Source organism: Hordeum vulgare, chromosome 1H (genome assembly GCF_904849725.1).
Source record: "Hordeum vulgare subsp. vulgare chromosome 1H, MorexV3_pseudomolecules_assembly, whole genome shotgun sequence".
Classification (NCBI taxonomy): Eukaryota; Viridiplantae; Streptophyta; class Magnoliopsida; order Poales; family Poaceae; genus Hordeum; species Hordeum vulgare.
In genome coordinates this window covers 499111682-499130029 of record NC_058518.1, presented here as the reverse complement: position 1 = coordinate 499130029, position 18348 = coordinate 499111682, and the positions used below count along the sequence as shown (strand labels likewise).

The window sequence follows — 18348 nt, the reverse complement described above, 5'->3', positions numbered from 1 at the left end:
CTTTAAAATGCATGAACAATTTTAGTTACAAAAAATATTTTAAAATACTGGAATACTTTAAATTAAATTAAAACCTATTGTCGATCATGTGATCTTTTTTATAAAAATCTAGAACACTTTTTAAAAGTATGTGCACATTTTTACAAAAAGAGGAATATTTTCTTTTATATGTGCAAATAGGTTTCAAAATTTAATTACTAAAGTAAAAAATAAAGATTTTAAAGGGGAAAATAAAATGATAATAGTTAAAACTATAATTGTGGCCTTATTGTTAATAAGGCCAGGCCATGTGAGCGTGTTGTGGGTTAGCGCACCTTCTCGTTTGGAGGGAGCAATGTATAGGGACAACCGAATGACAAGATGGTTTAGGAACCAAATACATATATTCTATTATTTATAGGTAATTATCATACATAGCACCCGCTGACACAATATGCATGTTCCAAAATAATGATTAGAAATAGAGTATGTTTTCCTTCTTTTTATGTATAGCAATGCCTGACTGAAATCCTTAATTCCAGAAAAACCTTGATCGGTACGTCTTATTATGGTTATAATAACTGCATTAACTGCTGGAAGGGGACTCTATCCCGGTTTTCGTGTTCGTTTCTTTTTCATTTTTTTTCTGGTTTTTTCCCGTTCTTTTTATACTTATTATTTTATTTATTTGTCTTCTTCTTGTATCTTCTTTCTATTTTGATTATTTCTTATAAATACATGCAGAATTTATAAAAGGTAAGATTTTTATAAATACCATGATTGGTTTGGAAAAAAAGCATCAACACAATTGAGATTACACACACATTTTATTAATTATACTAACACTTTTATTTACAAAAACATTTTTATAATACGTGATTGTTTTTTAAAATTGTATAACTCTTTTATTGTGTCAAAACATTTTGTAGTTTTATGAATATTTTTGAAAATTACAAAAATGGTTATTAAGTTATATGAACATTATTTATAAAATATGAACACTCTTTAGAATACATTCACATTCCAAACAAAACCAGGAATGTTTTATTTTATATTTGAATTTTTTATAAATAACATTATGGACAGAAAAAAAAAAGAAATAGAAAGAAACTACAGAAAATAAAAAGTGGAACTGTAGTTTTGCTTTTATTGGACCTGGGCCATGTAAGTGAGTTCGCAGGGAGAATTTACCGGGGCATCCCCCAAAACAGAATGATTAAGGGACAACACAGATATTCCATTATACTCGGCGATACTATATGTATATACATGCGGTGCGAGGTTTGCAGCAAAAAAGAGTCGCAATAGATAGAATTTGTGTCTTTTTTCGCGTAGAACAATTAACAGTTCTATTTGCTAATTGTACAACAATCATAAATAGTCGCTCTTATTCTGGTTTTAGTTTTGTACATTAACCAAGAGTAGTCGTTCTAATATAATTTTATGGTTGTAGTTTCTGGACTCACTGGTTGCTTTGACTAACCAAATGGGATGTTAGTGAGCTATCAGTTTGCGGAAAGTAGCGGTGTTTTTTTTGGACAACTGCCATTTTTTTAGCACATCAAAATAACAATAAAAACTTTATATGTATAAAATAGGCGAGAAATAAAGCTTAAACACTATTATTCATCTTGGAACTCTCCATCTCCCAGGCGGTTAGGCGCGACACCTTGATGTCCACGTCTCCGTTGTTGAAGACGTGAAGATGCGCGTTTTTTCCTATGGCGATAGATGGGTAGACCCTTGATATGATGCAGGTCCTGCCTCCGGCACCAAAGCTCTCAACGACTGAATGATCGATCTAACAACAGAACATAAGCATTAGTGAGAAAACCAGCCTTAAACTTGTAACTTGTAAGGAGTTTCGTGTTTCCAATATAAAAGCTAGGCACATACCAAGCTTCTCAAAGAGATCTGGCCGGATGATGAAATGTCGGCATTGACAAACCCAGCATAAGTTGGCTTGTCAAGATCACGACCAAGAGATGACCTGCAGGCAGACACATAAGAAAAAGAAAAAAAGGTCAGCTGGGTAAGCTGAATAGGTTCCCTTAATTCGATCTTCAAATGATCAAAGAGATGCATGTATATTAATTTGGTCATCTTACATGGTAGGGTCAGTGCACATCAGGATAACGGGCTTGCCATGTCCATCCTTGAAGATCCTGAAGAAAACCACAGTCTTCTCCTCCAAGTTGGCAGATGCTAGCACCCACAAGCCAAAGGGACCTACTCCGCCCTTTTTATCCGCACCCTTCATTCTACACAGCTTTTGAGCATCGTCGGAGAATGCTTGATCGAATGGCTCGGCCCTCTCGAGGCTTCGTATCTTGAAAGTCACCTCCACATCAGCCTGGCAAAGGAAAACATTTCCATGCATACATGTGAGTTACTAACTCCTGCGCGAGCCAGGGCCCTATGGTTACTAGGTTTGTCCAATGGAGATAATAGCTCGGAATATCTACAACCGGTTTGTATGACAGTCTAGTAATAGAATAGGAGTTTAGTCATCTAGGCCTATTTATGCCTGTTGTGGCATATTTATATCTCTTTATCTGTTGCCTTCTTATAGCTCTGTATGAGCTCGTATTACACTTCAGAACTCTTTGCTTGATTTTTAAAAAAGGCTGCATGCATCAACTGATGCAGAGGAAGGAAGGTAAGCCTCCTTTTCTAATAAAAAAATGCATATGTGTGAGTTGATAAAGGAGAGCAAAAACCCGTAAACTGTTCGAGTGTCGACTTAATTTGAAGAAAAGGAGATTCCCCCCACCTGATTTTATTGCAAAACCAGGCAAAAGACCAACATCCAGACTGTTCATAGCGCATGTACTCAACCAAAGTAGCTGAGCTAGATAGGTTTTTAAACCGCACAAGCGCTAGGTAAGAGTAAAACCATCAGGAGGTTCGAGAAACAACAATGCTACCTATTACAAAGCAGTGGCGAAGGCAGGAAGTTTTTCAAGGTATGGCCTGTGTAGGCACTCAGTCACACAAAAATTCAAACCATGAAGTATTCCTAGACCCCAAAGTGCATATAGTATGAAAGTACAAAATTTTATGGTGTGGTGGAGGCCAAAGCTCGCCGCCACTGTTACAAAGATCACCAGCATACTTGACTTAATTTGTTACTTCATAGTTATAATTTTTTAGATCATTAGATAAAAATATAAGAAACTTTACGTGAATTTGACGGTTTGTGACTTCATTGCTTTGTGAGCGAAATTATGTTGTTGTTTTATTTTTTGCTTTCTTCAACAACAACAAAAACTAATGTTAGTGGGAAGATATGTATCATGCCTTGTGGAGTACTGATTACCTGGTAAGTCTCCAGGCCTTTAACCTCAAAATGATCCCCAGGCTTCACGACTTTGTTTGTCACACTAACAGACTTACGCCTCAGCTGCTCGACCTCCTCAATAGGCCACTGCACGAGCTGCTTGCCACCAGGGTCAAGCCATATCTTCCTTGGGATTGCCTGCCACAAGCGAAACACAAGCAATTAGTTCCATGGGAGCATTAGTTTATCAATCAAATTTCCGAAATTTCTAGATGTGATGATGTCATACATGAATACCGGACCAACCCTTGGCAATGTCGTCTGGAACGGTGTCTGACTCATTGGCCCATCCTACAAGGACCCGGCTCTGCTTTGCGGGGTCAAAGAATGTCTTGGACGCATAGAATTTCCCATAGTCGTAGCGGAGGCGGTGGTAGTCACCATTTAGATCATCGGGCACATAACTCTCTGTCCTATTATCGTAAGTTCCAATGGTGTAGTAGTCATACCGAGCCTTCTCGAGGCTACTCTTGAGTACATACTTGACCCTGGCACTATGCTCGTATGTGTCGAGACCTTTCTTTCCTTGCATAAGAACCGGAAAGAAGTCGAGGCACTCCCACATACCATTGATTGCGGAGTGAAGAGGGTGCTTGGCTCGAACCCAATGCTTGAAGTCGGTGCTCCGATACACATATGCCTGACCCTGGGAGCCCTTCTCTCCACCAACGAGTATGCGCCATTGGCCATCTATGTGCCAAGCAGTGCTCGGGTCACGAAATTGTGTCACGTTCATGCCCGACTCAGGCACTATGATTGGATTGTAATCTGGTTTGACCCACTCCCTAAGTAGTGGGTCAGACTTGTTCTTGGGGATGGCAATGTTCTGCACCTGGTAGGGAATATCCTGCCGGTTGATCCCCGTATACACCAACACTGGTGTGCCATCAAGGAGGATTGTCGCGGAGCCAGACCAAACGCCATACTTATCAGGTCGGATGCTTGGCTCGAGGGCTAAACCAAGAAGGTTCCAGTTGATGAGGTCACGTGAAACCGAGTGAGCCCAAAGTGTATTGACCCAATCGGCACCTCTGGGGTTGTACTGGTAAAACAAGTGGTACCATCCCTTGTAGTATAGTGGCCCTGTTCCGACATTATCAACATGTAAGTTCAATATGCTCCCCACGCCCCTTACTCACTTAATAGAAAAAAATTCATGATTTACATGTACATATATATTGGTTAGTGATCACGTTTGTAATTTTTCATTTATTCAAATGTTGTCCTCAAGGTCTCATGATTAACATATTTGAATTAATTAAATCCATAAACTAATTTTCCAAGTTGAAGCTGGTAACTATAGGATAAAGGAATCCTGGCATATACATTGCCGCATATGTCTAGGGGTGCAAGTGTGTCCGAGTAGTGGGTACTAGTGGGTTCCATAACACCCATCCCACTTCCTTTAGTGGACGCCCATGGCATACTGATGTGTCATGAGCCTAGATCACTTGAATGTTAGCCCAACATTTTTCACTACTATTGCTACGAAAATCTTTTAAATCATACACATATTATATTTTTAAGCATCGTGTATCTAGGAATACAAGACAGATATACAATTGATTACAGTGAGTTGGTGAAGTCATACCATTTGGATCTGCCATTGATGAGTTTCGCCGTGAGAGCAATCATAAGCAAACAAAATAATGAAATAATGAAATTGTTAGAACAAAGGCATCATGGAAGAATAAAGCAAAAAAAGAACAATTACTTTGTATATCAAGTACCTAAATAAAAAGCAGCAATATAATTATCACGAGTCACGACCAGTGCATCAACTTCTTATTTAGTTACAATTGCTACCCATTTCTGTAGATGTGCCTGTAGGATGCACCTACGATATACTCCTTTCATCCCAAATTACATGGCGTGAAAATAAATGTATCTAGACGTATTTTTAATTTTTTAAATACATCATTTTTTATCTTTTTTATGACAAGTAATTACGGATGGATGGAGTACATGACTATAGCCATTCTCGAAAAAAAATTACAAGACAATAGCTAGCTTGAAGGCAGAGCCAAACTTAAACAAGCCGGAGAGCATTCAGATAAGTCCAGTGGCAGGAGATTACCGTTAATCCAGTTTTTGGGGGGCTGGAAGTGGTATCCTGTCCTGAGCAAGGGGTTGGTCACGAAGTTAGGCACTGACGGCAAGGGCGCCACGGCCTCCATACTCCCGTGGATGGACGCGCCGGCAAGCTGCAGAAGGAGCAGTAGCAACCATGGCCCGACGGACCATAGCGGATTCCACATTGAGTGGCTGAAGGGAAATTTAACAATGCTTAGCTAGCCGCTAGTTCCCACCATCCAATGTCTCGTATGAGTTATGGCCATTTCTCCTACCAACTTCAGATGTCAATTTATAATGATCATGGCATGGCTAATAAGGACATCCTACCACATACAAATAAGGAAGGAAATTATGGCATTATTAGAGTACCATGTATAGCTAGTTATCCATATATACGAAAGGAAGAAGATATCAATGCTAATCAATGTGAGCTTATCCTCTAAATACATCTAGACAAATATAATAAATGTGAGTTGCGGAGATCCAACAAATCTCACCCATTCAATCATGTCTATCCTCCTGAAAAAAAAACATGTTTATCCAACGATCTAGGTGGCTCTCGTGTTTAGCATTAAACATGGTTAGCACCAAAACATATTTACCACCCTCCTCTTATATGTATCATACCTAATATCAACGTAAACGTTAATCGAGTGATTATATCCTACCTAATATTAACATGTAATTTATATCTTGCTTAATATTAATGTATGACATAATTATTATCTTGCCGAATATAACGCGCATTGCACGTACACAATAACTACTTTATAACAAATGTAACAGTGGCCCGCAAAAAACCCGCGTTCTGGTATTATTTTTATTTTTCAGAACTAGCACGGTGACCCTAAAAAATGTGAGGCCATCATATTTGTGTTAAAAGTGACCAAGAAATGGTTTTACATATTCATGGATGTTCACATTATGGGGTAGTAAATAATACCCTTCCTCAAGGACTCGCATATAAGTCTATTTGGTCACATCAAATTTAAATCATAGGAGCTCATTGGCCACAAATATCTTTCCGGAAGGTTATATCCTAAGAAACATTTTCTTTCCTATTACCCTTCCTCAAAGATTTGCATAAAAGTCTATTTGGTCACATCAAATTAAAACCATGACAACTCACCGGCCACAATTGTTTTTTCCAGAAGGATATATCCTAAGAAACATGTTCTTTCCTATAGTGTATTTTGAAACAAATTAAATGCAAGCTATGAAGGACTGGAGGGAGTACTTCATTCTTTTTTTTACTTTTCCTCTTCTTCAGTTTGCGGAAGCCTCTTGTTTCATTGGGCCAGCCCAGTGTTGAACCGGTCTTTTTTCAACTATTTATATTTATTTTTTTGTTCATTTTTGTGTCTTTCGTTCTTGTGACTTTTAATTTTTTTTCTTAAAATGCTGCACTTTTCAATTTTTTTAAAAATTTTCAATATTTTTTTACTTTTTTATTTTTGTTCATAAAATACAAATATTAGCATTTCTATTTTTTTACAGAAAATTCAAAAAATGGTTTCTGTTTTTACAAATTCCTTAGAATTTCAAAACATGATTTTTTTTCCAAAAAATCAAACAAACCACTAACAATCTTTTGGAAAGCACTAACAATTTTGAAATTTCAAACAAACCAGAAAAACACGAACAACATTTTCAAACCATTATTTTTTAATTGCCACAAACATTTTCGTATTTGTTGAGAAATAATTTCAGAACTGAAACATTTTGGAAATTCCGAACAAATTTTGAAAGCGTGACCATTGTTGGAAATTACCCAAACGTTTTTAGCATTTGTAAAAAAAGTTTTCATGGTCATGTATGACAAATTCAAGGCACCATGCCAAATTGTTTTGGTTTTTGACCGTTTTTGTATATTATAGAGTTTTCTCGATGAAAAAAGGCCAATAAATAGTCATACAGGTCGCAACATGCATACGGTGTCGGAAGTCGTTTAAACCTGACATGCTTGCATATAATGGGAATGCTCATCTCCTTGCAGAAGTTGGGGTCATTTCAAAAATGTGCAAAAATAAACCATGTTCAACGTTGGGTGACCAGGTAAGACAAAAGGCCCCATTCGAGAGCATATTTTTTCTGACATCCGTCAAATGGCCCTAAATTTTTTTATGTCCTTGTATGACCTATTAAAGGCACCATGCCAAGTTGTTTGGGTTTTCCATAGTGACTTGAATTGGTCATACAAGGCATGAAAAAATGGGGCCATTTAAGGGATGTTAAGAAACGAGGTGCTCCCAAATGGATCCTTCTGCCTACCCAAACAATCTCCGTTGAATATGGTATTTATTTTTTAAATATCAGGACTAACCACAACTTTTGCAAGAAGGTGGACATGCTCATGTTAGGCATACATGCCTGGTTTGAACATTGTATGCATGTTGGGACATATCCAGGCATTTATCGACTTTTAATCATAGTAAAAACTCTAGAAAGTGTAAAACTTGTCAAAACCTCAAACAATTTGGCATGGTGCCTTGAATTTATCATACAAGTCCATGATAAAAATTGGGTCCATTTCAAGAACGTCGAGAAACAACTTGCTCTCGGTTGGTGCCTTCTGCCTATCCGAACACCCTTTGTTGAACATGACTTATTTTGGACATCCTAAAAATGGTTCCAACTTTTGCACGAGGTGGACATGCTCATGGTAGGAATCCATGCTAGGTTTGAATGATTTTTGATACCATATGCAAGTTTCAACACGTATAGCCATTTATCAACATGTTTTTACTAAGAAAACTTCAAAATATGCGAACTTTCTCGAAAACCAAAATAACTCGACATGCTGTCATGAATTGGTCATACAAGAGAATAAAAAACATTAGGGTTATTCAACGGATGTTGAGAACAACGTGCTCTCAAACAAGTACGAGGTTTTAGTTGAGCTTTGTAGTCTATGAAACCCATTTGAAGGAGGAACTTTATCTCACGGAACAGGGTACTCAACTTTTTAGTCTCTGAATTTGTTGAGCACGCAGCTTGAGTCAGGGGCAGACAATTAGTAACTTTAATAGAAAATGTGATGCATGGCACTTCATATTTCTTATTATCTCTAGGTTGTTATTTTTTCCTTCATTCCACCTTGCGCACTTGATACCTTTTGGATACTTGTAAAATTGGCAACAAGTAATGGATGCCTGTATGCATTGGTCCAAGCAAAGGCCAGGGGTGTCTACCCTCTTTTCAAAAAAAAAAAAAAAAACGTCCGTTATTTAGTTCTGGAGTCAAGTGGCGCAATTATTTCAATCACAATACGTAAATGCATCTCGCAGATATAGGAAAACAAATACAGAAATAAGTATGTTTAGCAAAAGCTATCCTCCAAAACCTTAGTGAACTCCATCAGATCTATCCTCCTGTCATTGTTCATGTCATATCTAGCAATCATCTGCTCAGACTCACTGACCCCTACCCGGTCACCTAATCCTAAGTTGTGGAGGACTCGTCGCAAATCCAATGCATCGATGTACCCATCATTGTTCTCATCAAAAACCAAGAATGCCATTTTCACTTCTTGGAAGCTTGGTTCGTCGTCGTCGAAAAGCGTAGAAATATGTTCACAGCTTTTCTCTTGATCAAAATCGAATCCCATCTTTCTCATGGCTATCTCTGCATCTGACTGCTTCGCATTCATCTCCACATATTCACTCTTATTTGGGGCCTTTGATGTCTCCGCGAGGACCGGCGGCGAGGTTGTCGTGGAGACAGGACAACTGCAGGATTGGCAAGAACTGGGAAGGAGTCTTTGAACCTCTGAGATGAACCAGGTTAGGATGAAAAGGATGAGAATACCAAGTGGCTCTAGGAAAAGTGGTTCAAGATGGCATCCCGCAGTGGCTGGGGACTTGTCCATTGTCTGTGCTATGGGTTTGAGATCTGGTTGCTTTGGTGAGGGAAAGATCATGTATCAATCCAAGTTTATATAGGAAGGAAAGTTGTTGTTTCTTGTTTGTTTTCTTGTAGCTTCAACGATATGCACATGAGAGGATGTTTCCACTTTGAAAAAACTTATGGAAGAATACTAGACAGACAGCAAGATGACTTGTTTGACTAAGATTTAAAGAGTGTATGGTCGTGGTTTTTGTTGCTTCTTTCAGTCTTTTACTCAATTGGATGTTTCCTGGAAAGAGAGGGGTCATGACGTGGTACTTACTTGAGTTCACACACTGTGGTTTGCTCCTTCGTTGTGTCCATATTGGGAGACATACAGAATATGGTGTGTAAATATAAATAGTCATACCAGGTTAGTACTGAATGCGCAGTTTTTGACTCCCTTTTCCCATGTTGAATATGCTATATGCACGGTAGTTACACAGAAATTTCAGGGAAAGCAGGAAGCCGGTATTTCTTTGGAAAAAGAACAAGACTCCAAACCTGGGGGACATCTTCTGAAGACGACTCAAGATTTGAGTAGAAGTATTCTTCTGTAACTTTTTATATCAGAGTTAATCTATTGCCCTGTGCAGATCTTTTTTCTTTTGCGAGGGTAAAAGGAGTGTATTGCTCAAGGAATTTGGAGTTCATCCCTACACAGCTTAGGGACATCTAGAGGACCAGACTGAATCCAGACCATGGTTCGGTCCTCCGATCTACCAAAATTAGCTATATACATGACTAATATGGTTTTGCAAGTGAGAAATATGAGCCACCCTACACTCCCTTTCACTCACTCATCAGTCTCTTCACCTTTGTTACCACCATGGCATACTGCGATCGATTTCCACTGGTGTTTTTAATCATCTGGACGGCTTTAAGGCTGTCACATTCCAAGATAACTGGTAGTTGCGTCCATTGATGTGCTAGGGCAAGCCCTTCCATACATCCTGCCAGTTCAACATGGAGGGCATCTGGGCACGACCATAGTGATCGACAGGCCGAGAAGATGATGTCTCCATTGTGGTCTCTGAGGACCATGCCCGCCCCTGCCGTTCCATCGTGTGGATTATAGGAGCCATCAACATTTAGCTTAGTCCAGCTCTCCGGTGGAGGTACCCACTTATAGTTCGCCTCAGTTGCTGCACGTCTCGGCACCGCTGGCTGGCCCGCTCTGTCTTGTATCACCATCTTGCCCTTGTCCCAGTCGCCCATGGGGAATTGCTGGATGCCCAAGATAGACGTAACATAACTCTGGAGGAAGTTACGTGAAGCCTCGATGGGGGGAGCAGGTTTGTCGTGGACGATCTCATTGCGGACGAACCAACATCTCCAAAGTAACATGGACAGGCGCAGCCGATCGCCCTCGTCACAGCTGGCCAGGAGGTGTAAGGCCCATTCAGACCCCGTGTTACGAACGTCTTCCAGCTGCGGGATCCGCCATACGCGTGCCATGGCCCTCCACAATTCCACTGCCCTCGGGCATCTGCAGAAAGTATGGAAACTGTCCTCCCTCTCAAGTCCGCACAAGGGGCAAATATCAGTAACCTCCATATGACACTCATGTTTGTTAGACAAAGTAGCGAGAGAGTTAGTGGCCAATCTCCAAGCGAATACTCGCACCTTCGGGGGAGCAGGGCATCCCCATAATAATGCCCAGACGGCACGCCGTCCGTCCGGAGCTGTACTCGATGCTGCTGTAGAAGAGCGAAGCTTGCCTTCGAGCGCCAGCCGGTATGCGCTCCGTACGGTGAAGATACCAGTACGATCAGCCCCCCACGCCAAGAAATCTTCCCCAAGGCGAGGAGACGCTTTGATCTTTAGGATTTCATGGACGTCAATAGGCATGAACTGTTGGCGCAGCAGTTCCCCTCTCCAAGCACCATGCTCGTCGAGCAGATCGCTAACTCTGCGTAGACGACACCTCCCTTGCTGCGATATTGGCGGTCTCCAACCGGATGAGGGATCCAGGCGTCCCGCCATATCCTGACAGACTTCCCATTCCCAATACGCCACACCAGCCCCTCCTTCAAAAGTTCTAGCCCATGAACAATAGACTGCCACGTTTGCGACGCATTGTTGGTGAATACCGTGTCCTCCAACCGGCCATTAGGAAAGTACCGAGCTTTCAACAATTTAGCGCATAGACTATCCGGATTCACAAGTAACCGCCAGGCTTGTCGAGCCAACATCGCTTGGTTGAAGAGCCGAAAATCCTTAAACCCCATACCTCCAGCCGCCTTTGGTTTAAGCAGTGACTCCCAGGCCTTCCAATGTGTTTTCCGTTTACCTCTGTACGCGCCCCACCAAAAGCTGCGTACCATCCTGCCAAGATCATCGCAGGTGCTTCTCGGGAATTTGAATAAGCTCATGAGGAAGGTGGGGAGGGCCTGCGCAACCGCTTTGATCAGGACTTCCCTCCCGGCTTGTGACATTAGCTCACCCCATTGTATGATCCTCTTAGTCATTTGTTGTTGCAGGTTTTGTAACTTTTGCCTAGAAAAGCGCCCATTCGGGGTAGGGAACCCTAAGTACTTCTCCTCAAAGCTCGCAGTGACAATGTTCAGAGTCTGCATTACCTCGTGTTTCCTTGCTTCAGGACAAGAAGGACCGAACAAGATTGAGCATTTGGCTGGGTTAATAAGTTGGCCAGTAGCACCGGCATATGTAGCCAGAACTTCTTTGACTTGAGCTGCTTCTACCTCATTCGCTCGAAAAAATAACAGTGTGTCATCCGCGAAGAGGAGATGAGAGATTCCTGGGGCACGGGGACATACTCGAAGTGGAGAGATGACATTAGCTGCAGTTGCTTGTTTTAAAACAACATCAAGACCATCAGCAACAAAAAGGAATAAGAAGGGGGAGAGAGGATCTCCCTGACGAAGTCCACGTGTTGGAGCGAATGAATCCGAGAGGACTCCATTGATTTTTACATTATAGCTCACCGAGGTGACACACGTCATGATCCAAGACACCCACCGGTGAGAGAATCCCATATGTTGCATCATTCGCTCCAAGAATGTCCAGTCGACACGATCATAAGCCTTTGAGAGATCAAGTTTGTATGCGCAGAAACTTTGGTCACGGTCCTTCTCCTGTTTTATTGAATGGAAGCATTCGAAGGCAGTTAAGGCGTTATCCGTGATTAACCTTCCTTGGACAAAAGCACTTTGAGCTGGGGAGACTAGCTTGTCCAGTATAGGCCGGAGTTAACAAGGCATTTGGCAATGACCTTATAGATGACGTTGCACAAGCTAATCGGCCTAAAATCCGTGAGCTGAGAAGGTGAATCAGTCTTGGGGATCAAGACAATGACGGTGCTATTAACCCCTTGAGGCATTACCCCCGTATCAAAGAATAGTTTAACTGCCTTAGTAATATCCTCCTTCATCACCGACCAGTGTCGCTAAAAGAACCATGCAGGGAACCCGTCCGGACCTGGCGCCTTCAACGGCCCTATCTGAAACATAGCATTGATATTTTCCTCGTCAGTAAACTCCTTGCCCAGATTATTATTCATGTCCACCGAAACCTTGGGGAGGATGTACTGAAGCACAGACCCTTGGTCCAGGTTAGGATCAGCCGTGAACATCTTGCCGAAGTATGTATTTTCCATGAGCAGCAATGCAGCCTGGTCGGTGTGTACATCCCTTGTTTCGTCAGTTAGGCTTCTTATCTTATTTTTCCTAGCCTGCCACACAGCCTTCCGATGGAACATCTTAGTATTTCTGTCTCCCTCCTTGAGCCATTGGATACGAGACCTCTGTAGCCACAGCATTTCTTCCCTATACAGTAACTCATTCATCTTGTCCATCTCCATGTGAATCTCCCCACGGTCTGTATTCATATGGGTAAGTTCCTCCAAACGAGAGCGTGATTTCTACAGTTCCCGCGTGACATTACCAAAGGTTTTGTTGCTCCATGTGCGCAAGTCAGACATCACTGACAACAGGGTCTCCTTGATATCGCCCAGGTTCCGTTTTGCTCCCTTTCTTGCCCAAGAATTTGCTATAACAGCCTCAAGCGCCGGTGATCTTTCCCACATCAGTTCATATTGGTGGCTACTGCGAGGATGGGTGTCCCGATCAAGCGAAAGCTGCAGAAGGATTGGACTATGATCCGATGCTGGCGACACCAAGTGAGCCACCGAAGCTTGCACGAACATATCCCGCCAATCATTTGATGCCACTGCTCTGTCCAGGCGGACTTGTACATTAGCTCGCCCGTTGCGTTTGTTATCATATGTGAAGGGATTCCCTGAGAACCCAAGATCAGTTAGTCCACAGGCTTCAAGAGAATCTCTGAAATTAAGCATTTGGCCAAGGGATCTTGGTGTCTCTGATTGATGTTCGAAGTCCCACATAGCCTCATTAAAATCCCCAATGATAACCCAGGGGAGTGTACTTTGTGCATGGGGCCTCCTGATCTTGTCCCACATCGATTGCCTATGCTCCACTCGCGGTTCACCGTAAATAAACGTAGCCCTACAAGGAGACTCGTCGGATGACAGCCGTAAGTACACATCAATAAACCTTTCATTTGCTTCTTGCACATCAATGTACATAGAATCATGCTAGAATAGAGCTAGGCCACCACTTCTCCCCGAACTACTAACTCCAACAAAACCCGGGAGACCTAATCTACTCCGTAGCCGATACATTTTGTCTTTATTTTGCCTAGTCTCACAAAGGAAAACAAGGCTCGAGGAATGCGACCTAACCAAGGACGCAAGCTCGCGAACTGTCGAGGGGTTCCCCGCCCCACGACAGTTCCAACTTATCCAATTCATGGCACTTGACGGGGCGGTTCCTCCGACCCCGTCATTTTACCGGCGGCCCCTTGGCCGGTTGCCTCCATGTTCCCCACCATTGATGTACTCTCCTCTTTTTGTTTCGCGTCTTGACCATTCTCCAGATACAACAACTTCCCTCTCTTCTGCTTGCTGTCAGCAGGTTTTTTGCCGTCTGGCTCCTCTCCACCCTCCCCCGAGCTCACCTCCTCCCCTTGTATCATCCGCGTAAATCTTTTTCCTAACACGGAATCCGCCTCCTGCATGTGCTGGTCTGATTCAGACTGTGAGGATTCCATGGAGTTCCCTAGCCCACGGAGGGCTGGGATCATGTCTGAACTCCCCAGGCGACTGCTGTTGCTAGTTGAGCTGCCCGGGTGAACTGAAAATGGAAGTGGATCAGGTACCCTCCCTCCGAGGAACACAAATGCCGGAGGTTCTGATGTAGCACGGTTACATCGTCGTCCATGACTGATCATGGTCTTTTGGCCATCCAGATGCACACACATGGACTTGACGCGATCGACAAGGTCAGCATCCATATTTGCCCCTGCTTCATTGTATCTTTCCCCAAAGCCATCACGAGCATCCACTCGTACTGGGATATCGCGTGTCTGTTGCTATTGTTGGTTCCTCCTTCCTCTGCGACTCTCTCTTGGCTGGCCAAGCACCTCAGATGGAGCGTTGCTCTCAAAGTTTAGGCCGCATTTGGCAGCTGTCTGGGCACCCGGAGCAACAAAGGCTGACCTATTTTCAAATTTGCGGTACGGTGAGTAGCGCAGTCCCTCGTCATAAGCTCTGGTGGGGACTCCCAACCTTTTTTCTCACACTGATTATCATCATGGCCTATGAACCCACACCAGAGGCAGTAGTGTGGAATTCTCTCATACCGTAGTGGATAGATAACCTTCTTTGTTGGCATCCGCCTCGGCATCCACCTCCATGGTTTTCCCAAGCAAGTCGCCGAGGAAGGCCCCGTACGCAATGGTCTGTTTGTCCCAAGGAACATTATAGGCTCGGACCCAGACCAGGACAGAATTAAGCTCCGCCTCGGACGGCTGCTCCCCCTCTCTGAACGGGCCAACGATGAGAGCATTCCCCTTGTAGATCCAGGGACCTCCACGAGCAACAAACTTATGATCCCCTTCTAAGAAGAACATGATGGCATACCAGTTGTTCTTAATCCTAGCTATATTCAGGCCCGTTCGCACCTTCCAGACCTCGCTAAAGTGCTCTGTCATGTCGTCCACGTTGGGTCTTCCCAGACTGACGTATCGCCCCAAGAGTCTCCACCGTGGTGGCGCCGCCCCTTCTTCTACCTTCGGTTCTTCTTCAGCAACCACGTCATCATCAAAGTCCACCACACCGTCGACTCTGACGTCAGGGCTGTCAAGCCCCACGCCAGCCCTCTCATCCCAGTTGCTGGTGTTGTCAATCTCCTCCAACAACGCGATCTGATCCCGTCTATCCTATTTGGGTACCATCTCGTCGAAACCAGATGACTTCGGGTGGGTAGGAGCCTCACCGGCCCCTCCTTTTTCACCCCCATCACCGGTGGACGACATCGACGGTGACCTAGTTTGGCTATCCAAGGAGTAGACGTTTCCGAGCAAACGAAACTCGCAGGGCTTGAGCTGAGTAGGGGACTCCCGACGGGCAGGAGCGTTTATAAGGCGTTCTCCCTCCTCAGATTCCTTGTTCCCCACGTCCGCATACGAGCGATCCTTCCTTCCTCGACAAAACCAAGGCGAAGATGACTTAGACTTCCACCGGGACACGGCCAGGGACTTAGACTCCCCCCTGGCACGGGGGGCGGGATTCCACGTAGACTCATGGTCGTAGACAGCTAGATCACGGCAGGGGCCTCCAGGTCGCCCATGGCGGCGGCGGCGGGAAACCCTAGGTCATTAACTCATTCCGACGGATTTCGTCTAGTTGTTAGTTTGTATTGCCCTGTGCAGATCTTACTTGTCAAGATGATTCCGATTTAATTTCTTGTCCACTGTAAAAATTTAGACTTGTTCATCCCTAAGTTATTGATGTCATGTGTGCCTCATCGTGCAAGAAATTATTTGTTATACTTGAACAACTTGCCTTGGGAGGTTAATACGATACCATACCAGCCCTTTATATATGACTGAAGAAGCTAAGTATTTTCAGATCTTACTGTTGTTAGATGTGTATAACCCCTTTTCTCTATGTCCTCATTGCATAAGAGGTTTCTTGCACTTTTATCACACACACACACACACACACACACACACACATATATATATATATACACTCGCCTTTAGCTTCTATGAATGTTAGTTGCTCATTCTTTAACATGGTATCACATAGCCAGGTTACTCTCCCGCATGTTGCTCCTTGCGTTCTCCCCCTCCACCGCCGCAGGCGCTGCTAGCTCCTTCTAACCACTCCGGCCGTGTCGCCCGCCCCTGGCCACTCCAGCCGCCCCGTCGGCCGCTCTCTCCCTGTCCTGCTACCCCACTTCTTTCTCTGTCGGCCCCTTCCTTGTCCGGCCTTGTCTCGAATCCGCCGCCGCCGACTGCCCTTCGCCCGGCCCTGCCTTCGTCGTCGTCGGCCACCTGAGGCCCGACCCAACTCGGATCTGCCGCCGTCAGCTGCTCCCAGCCCGGCCTCACCCAGCTTCGCTGCCGCTGGCACTGCCTCCGTGTCTGGCCGAAGTTGTCTAATAGCCGCGGCCACTGCCTTCTGCGGCTGTCTGCCTCGAGGGTCTCCCCCTCTACCAACTGCCACCTCCTCCCTGTGTCGACTGCCGCCTCGCTCGGCCGCTGGTCTGCTCGGGCCCTGATCCAGATCAGGATCGGGTTGCCTCTATCAAAAAAAAGGAGAGAGAACTCATCATGTCTTCTTTGAGCTATGTCGTTGTTCCTCGGTGGACGGTGATCTTCGATGGCACCAACTATGTTGAGTTTGTGGGCTTCATGCGTATCCACGTGCGCGGTATTCTGCTATGGGACGTTCTCTGTGGTGAGCTCCCATGTCCGCCATGTCATGTTGCTCCTGTGGCTCCTACCTTGCCGGTGTCGCCTGTTCTGGCTCCTGATGTTTCCTACGTTGATCAGGATGCAGCCAAGGCTCTCGATGATGTTGTGTTCGATACATATGATCAACATGCTTATTCAGATGATCTTTCTGTCTACCGAGATGATCTATATGCTTACACTCAGTGGTGCAATGATGATGCTTGGGCTGTTGTTGTTCTTACTGCGAGTGTTCTTTCTCAGTTTGCCTGAGAGTTCATGGGTCTCTTATATCAGATTAATTTATTGCCTTGTGCAAATCTTACTTGCCGTCAAGATGATTCTGTTTTAATTTATTGTCCACTGTGAAAATCTAGACTTGTTCATCGCTAAGTTATCGATGTCATGTGTGCGTGATCATCCAAGAAATTATTTGTTATACTTGAACAGCTTTGCCTTGGAAGGTTAGTACATTAGCATACCAGCCCTTTATATAGAATATTTGACAAAAAAACTACCAGTTTTAGGCTCTCGTCCCATAAAACTGCCACTTCAAAAAATTTAACAAAAACTCCATTTTCATGGTAATTCGTTCGACAAAACTATCACTTTTGTGTGATGACCGTTTTAAAATATTTAAACACATTTATTACAAACGGGGCCAATCCGTCGGAGTTGATGTGACACAAAAGTCAATGTCGTTTATTTTGACCGGTATGTTGACGGTTATGATAGGTGGGCCCACATCAAACTTTTTCCTCCTCTCTCTCTCTCTTTAACATTTCAACAAACATCTTATATGCAACAATGAAGGAAGGGCTCAAACTCAAACATGCCGCACCCCAGGATGGGGCCCGCCAAGTTGTCAGCGGCTGCGCTGCCCACACACGCATGCACGTGGCGGCCAACCAATGGCGGTTGTGCTGCGCACGCGCGCACGTGGCGGTCAACCAGCAGCGCAGCACGCACTCGGCGGCCAACCAGCGGCGGTTCCACAAGCACGTGGCCAGCCAGCGGTGGCTGCGCACCCAAGGGGCGGACAGCTAGCAGCAGCTGCTGCGCACGCACACACGCACGGTGACCAGCCAGCCGCGGCTTCGCATGTATTATGATTAATTACAATATGTAATTAGGGAGGAATCTCCTCTTGCCTAAACCGTCGTGCGGTTACACCCGCATGGGCGCCTCTTCCCGTGTAACAGTCCCGTCCTCCCGGAACCGACGCCTCTCCAGAGAGTCGGGACTCTCCACGAGATATATATACTTTCTGTAATCATCAATGATAGCAA

General features: G+C 44.1%; 2 protein-coding genes across 2 annotated transcripts; both read right to left on the bottom strand.

Moving 5' to 3' along the window:
* Nucleotides 1–1353: 1353 nt before the first annotated feature.
* On the bottom strand, nt 1354–5667 carry LOC123450150 (beta-fructofuranosidase, insoluble isoenzyme 1-like). Its single transcript, XM_045127547.1, has 7 exons — nt 5397–5667; nt 4911–4919; nt 3549–4402; nt 3299–3457; nt 2088–2332; nt 1876–1969; nt 1354–1780 (listed from the first exon to the last, which is right to left on the bottom strand). Exons 1-7 carry the CDS (start codon nt 5575–5577, stop codon nt 1592–1594), a joined length of 1731 nt encoding a protein of 576 aa, XP_044983482.1. The 5' UTR covers nt 5578–5667; the 3' UTR covers nt 1354–1591.
* Nucleotides 5668–8604: 2937 nt separating this feature from the next.
* LOC123402173 (probable calcium-binding protein CML46) lies at nt 8605–9314 on the bottom strand. The gene has a single exon (XM_045096057.1). It carries the CDS (start codon nt 9312–9314, stop codon nt 8715–8717), a length of 600 nt encoding a protein of 199 aa, XP_044951992.1. The 3' UTR covers nt 8605–8714.
* Nucleotides 9315–18348: the final 9034 nt, after the last annotated feature.

What these genes read in the sequence shown, in the direction of transcription:
- LOC123450150 (XM_045127547.1), bottom strand. Translation starts at nt 5,577, where the DNA reads ATGTGGAATCCGCTATGGTCCGTCGGGCCATGGTTGCTACTGCTCCTT. An exon ending in AAGGCCTGGAGACTTACCAG is followed by an intron (nt 2,333 to 3,298) that starts GTAATCAGTACT and finishes TTCCTTTGCCAG; the next exon opens with GCTGATGTGGAGGTGACTTT. An exon ending in ATGTGCACTGACCCTACCAT is followed by an intron (nt 1,970 to 2,087) that starts GTAAGATGACCA and finishes GTCTGCCTGCAG; the next exon opens with GTCATCTCTTGGTCGTGATC.
- LOC123402173 (XM_045096057.1), bottom strand. Translation starts at nt 9,314, where the DNA reads ATGATCTTTCCCTCACCAAAGCAACCAGATCTCAAACCCATAGCACAG.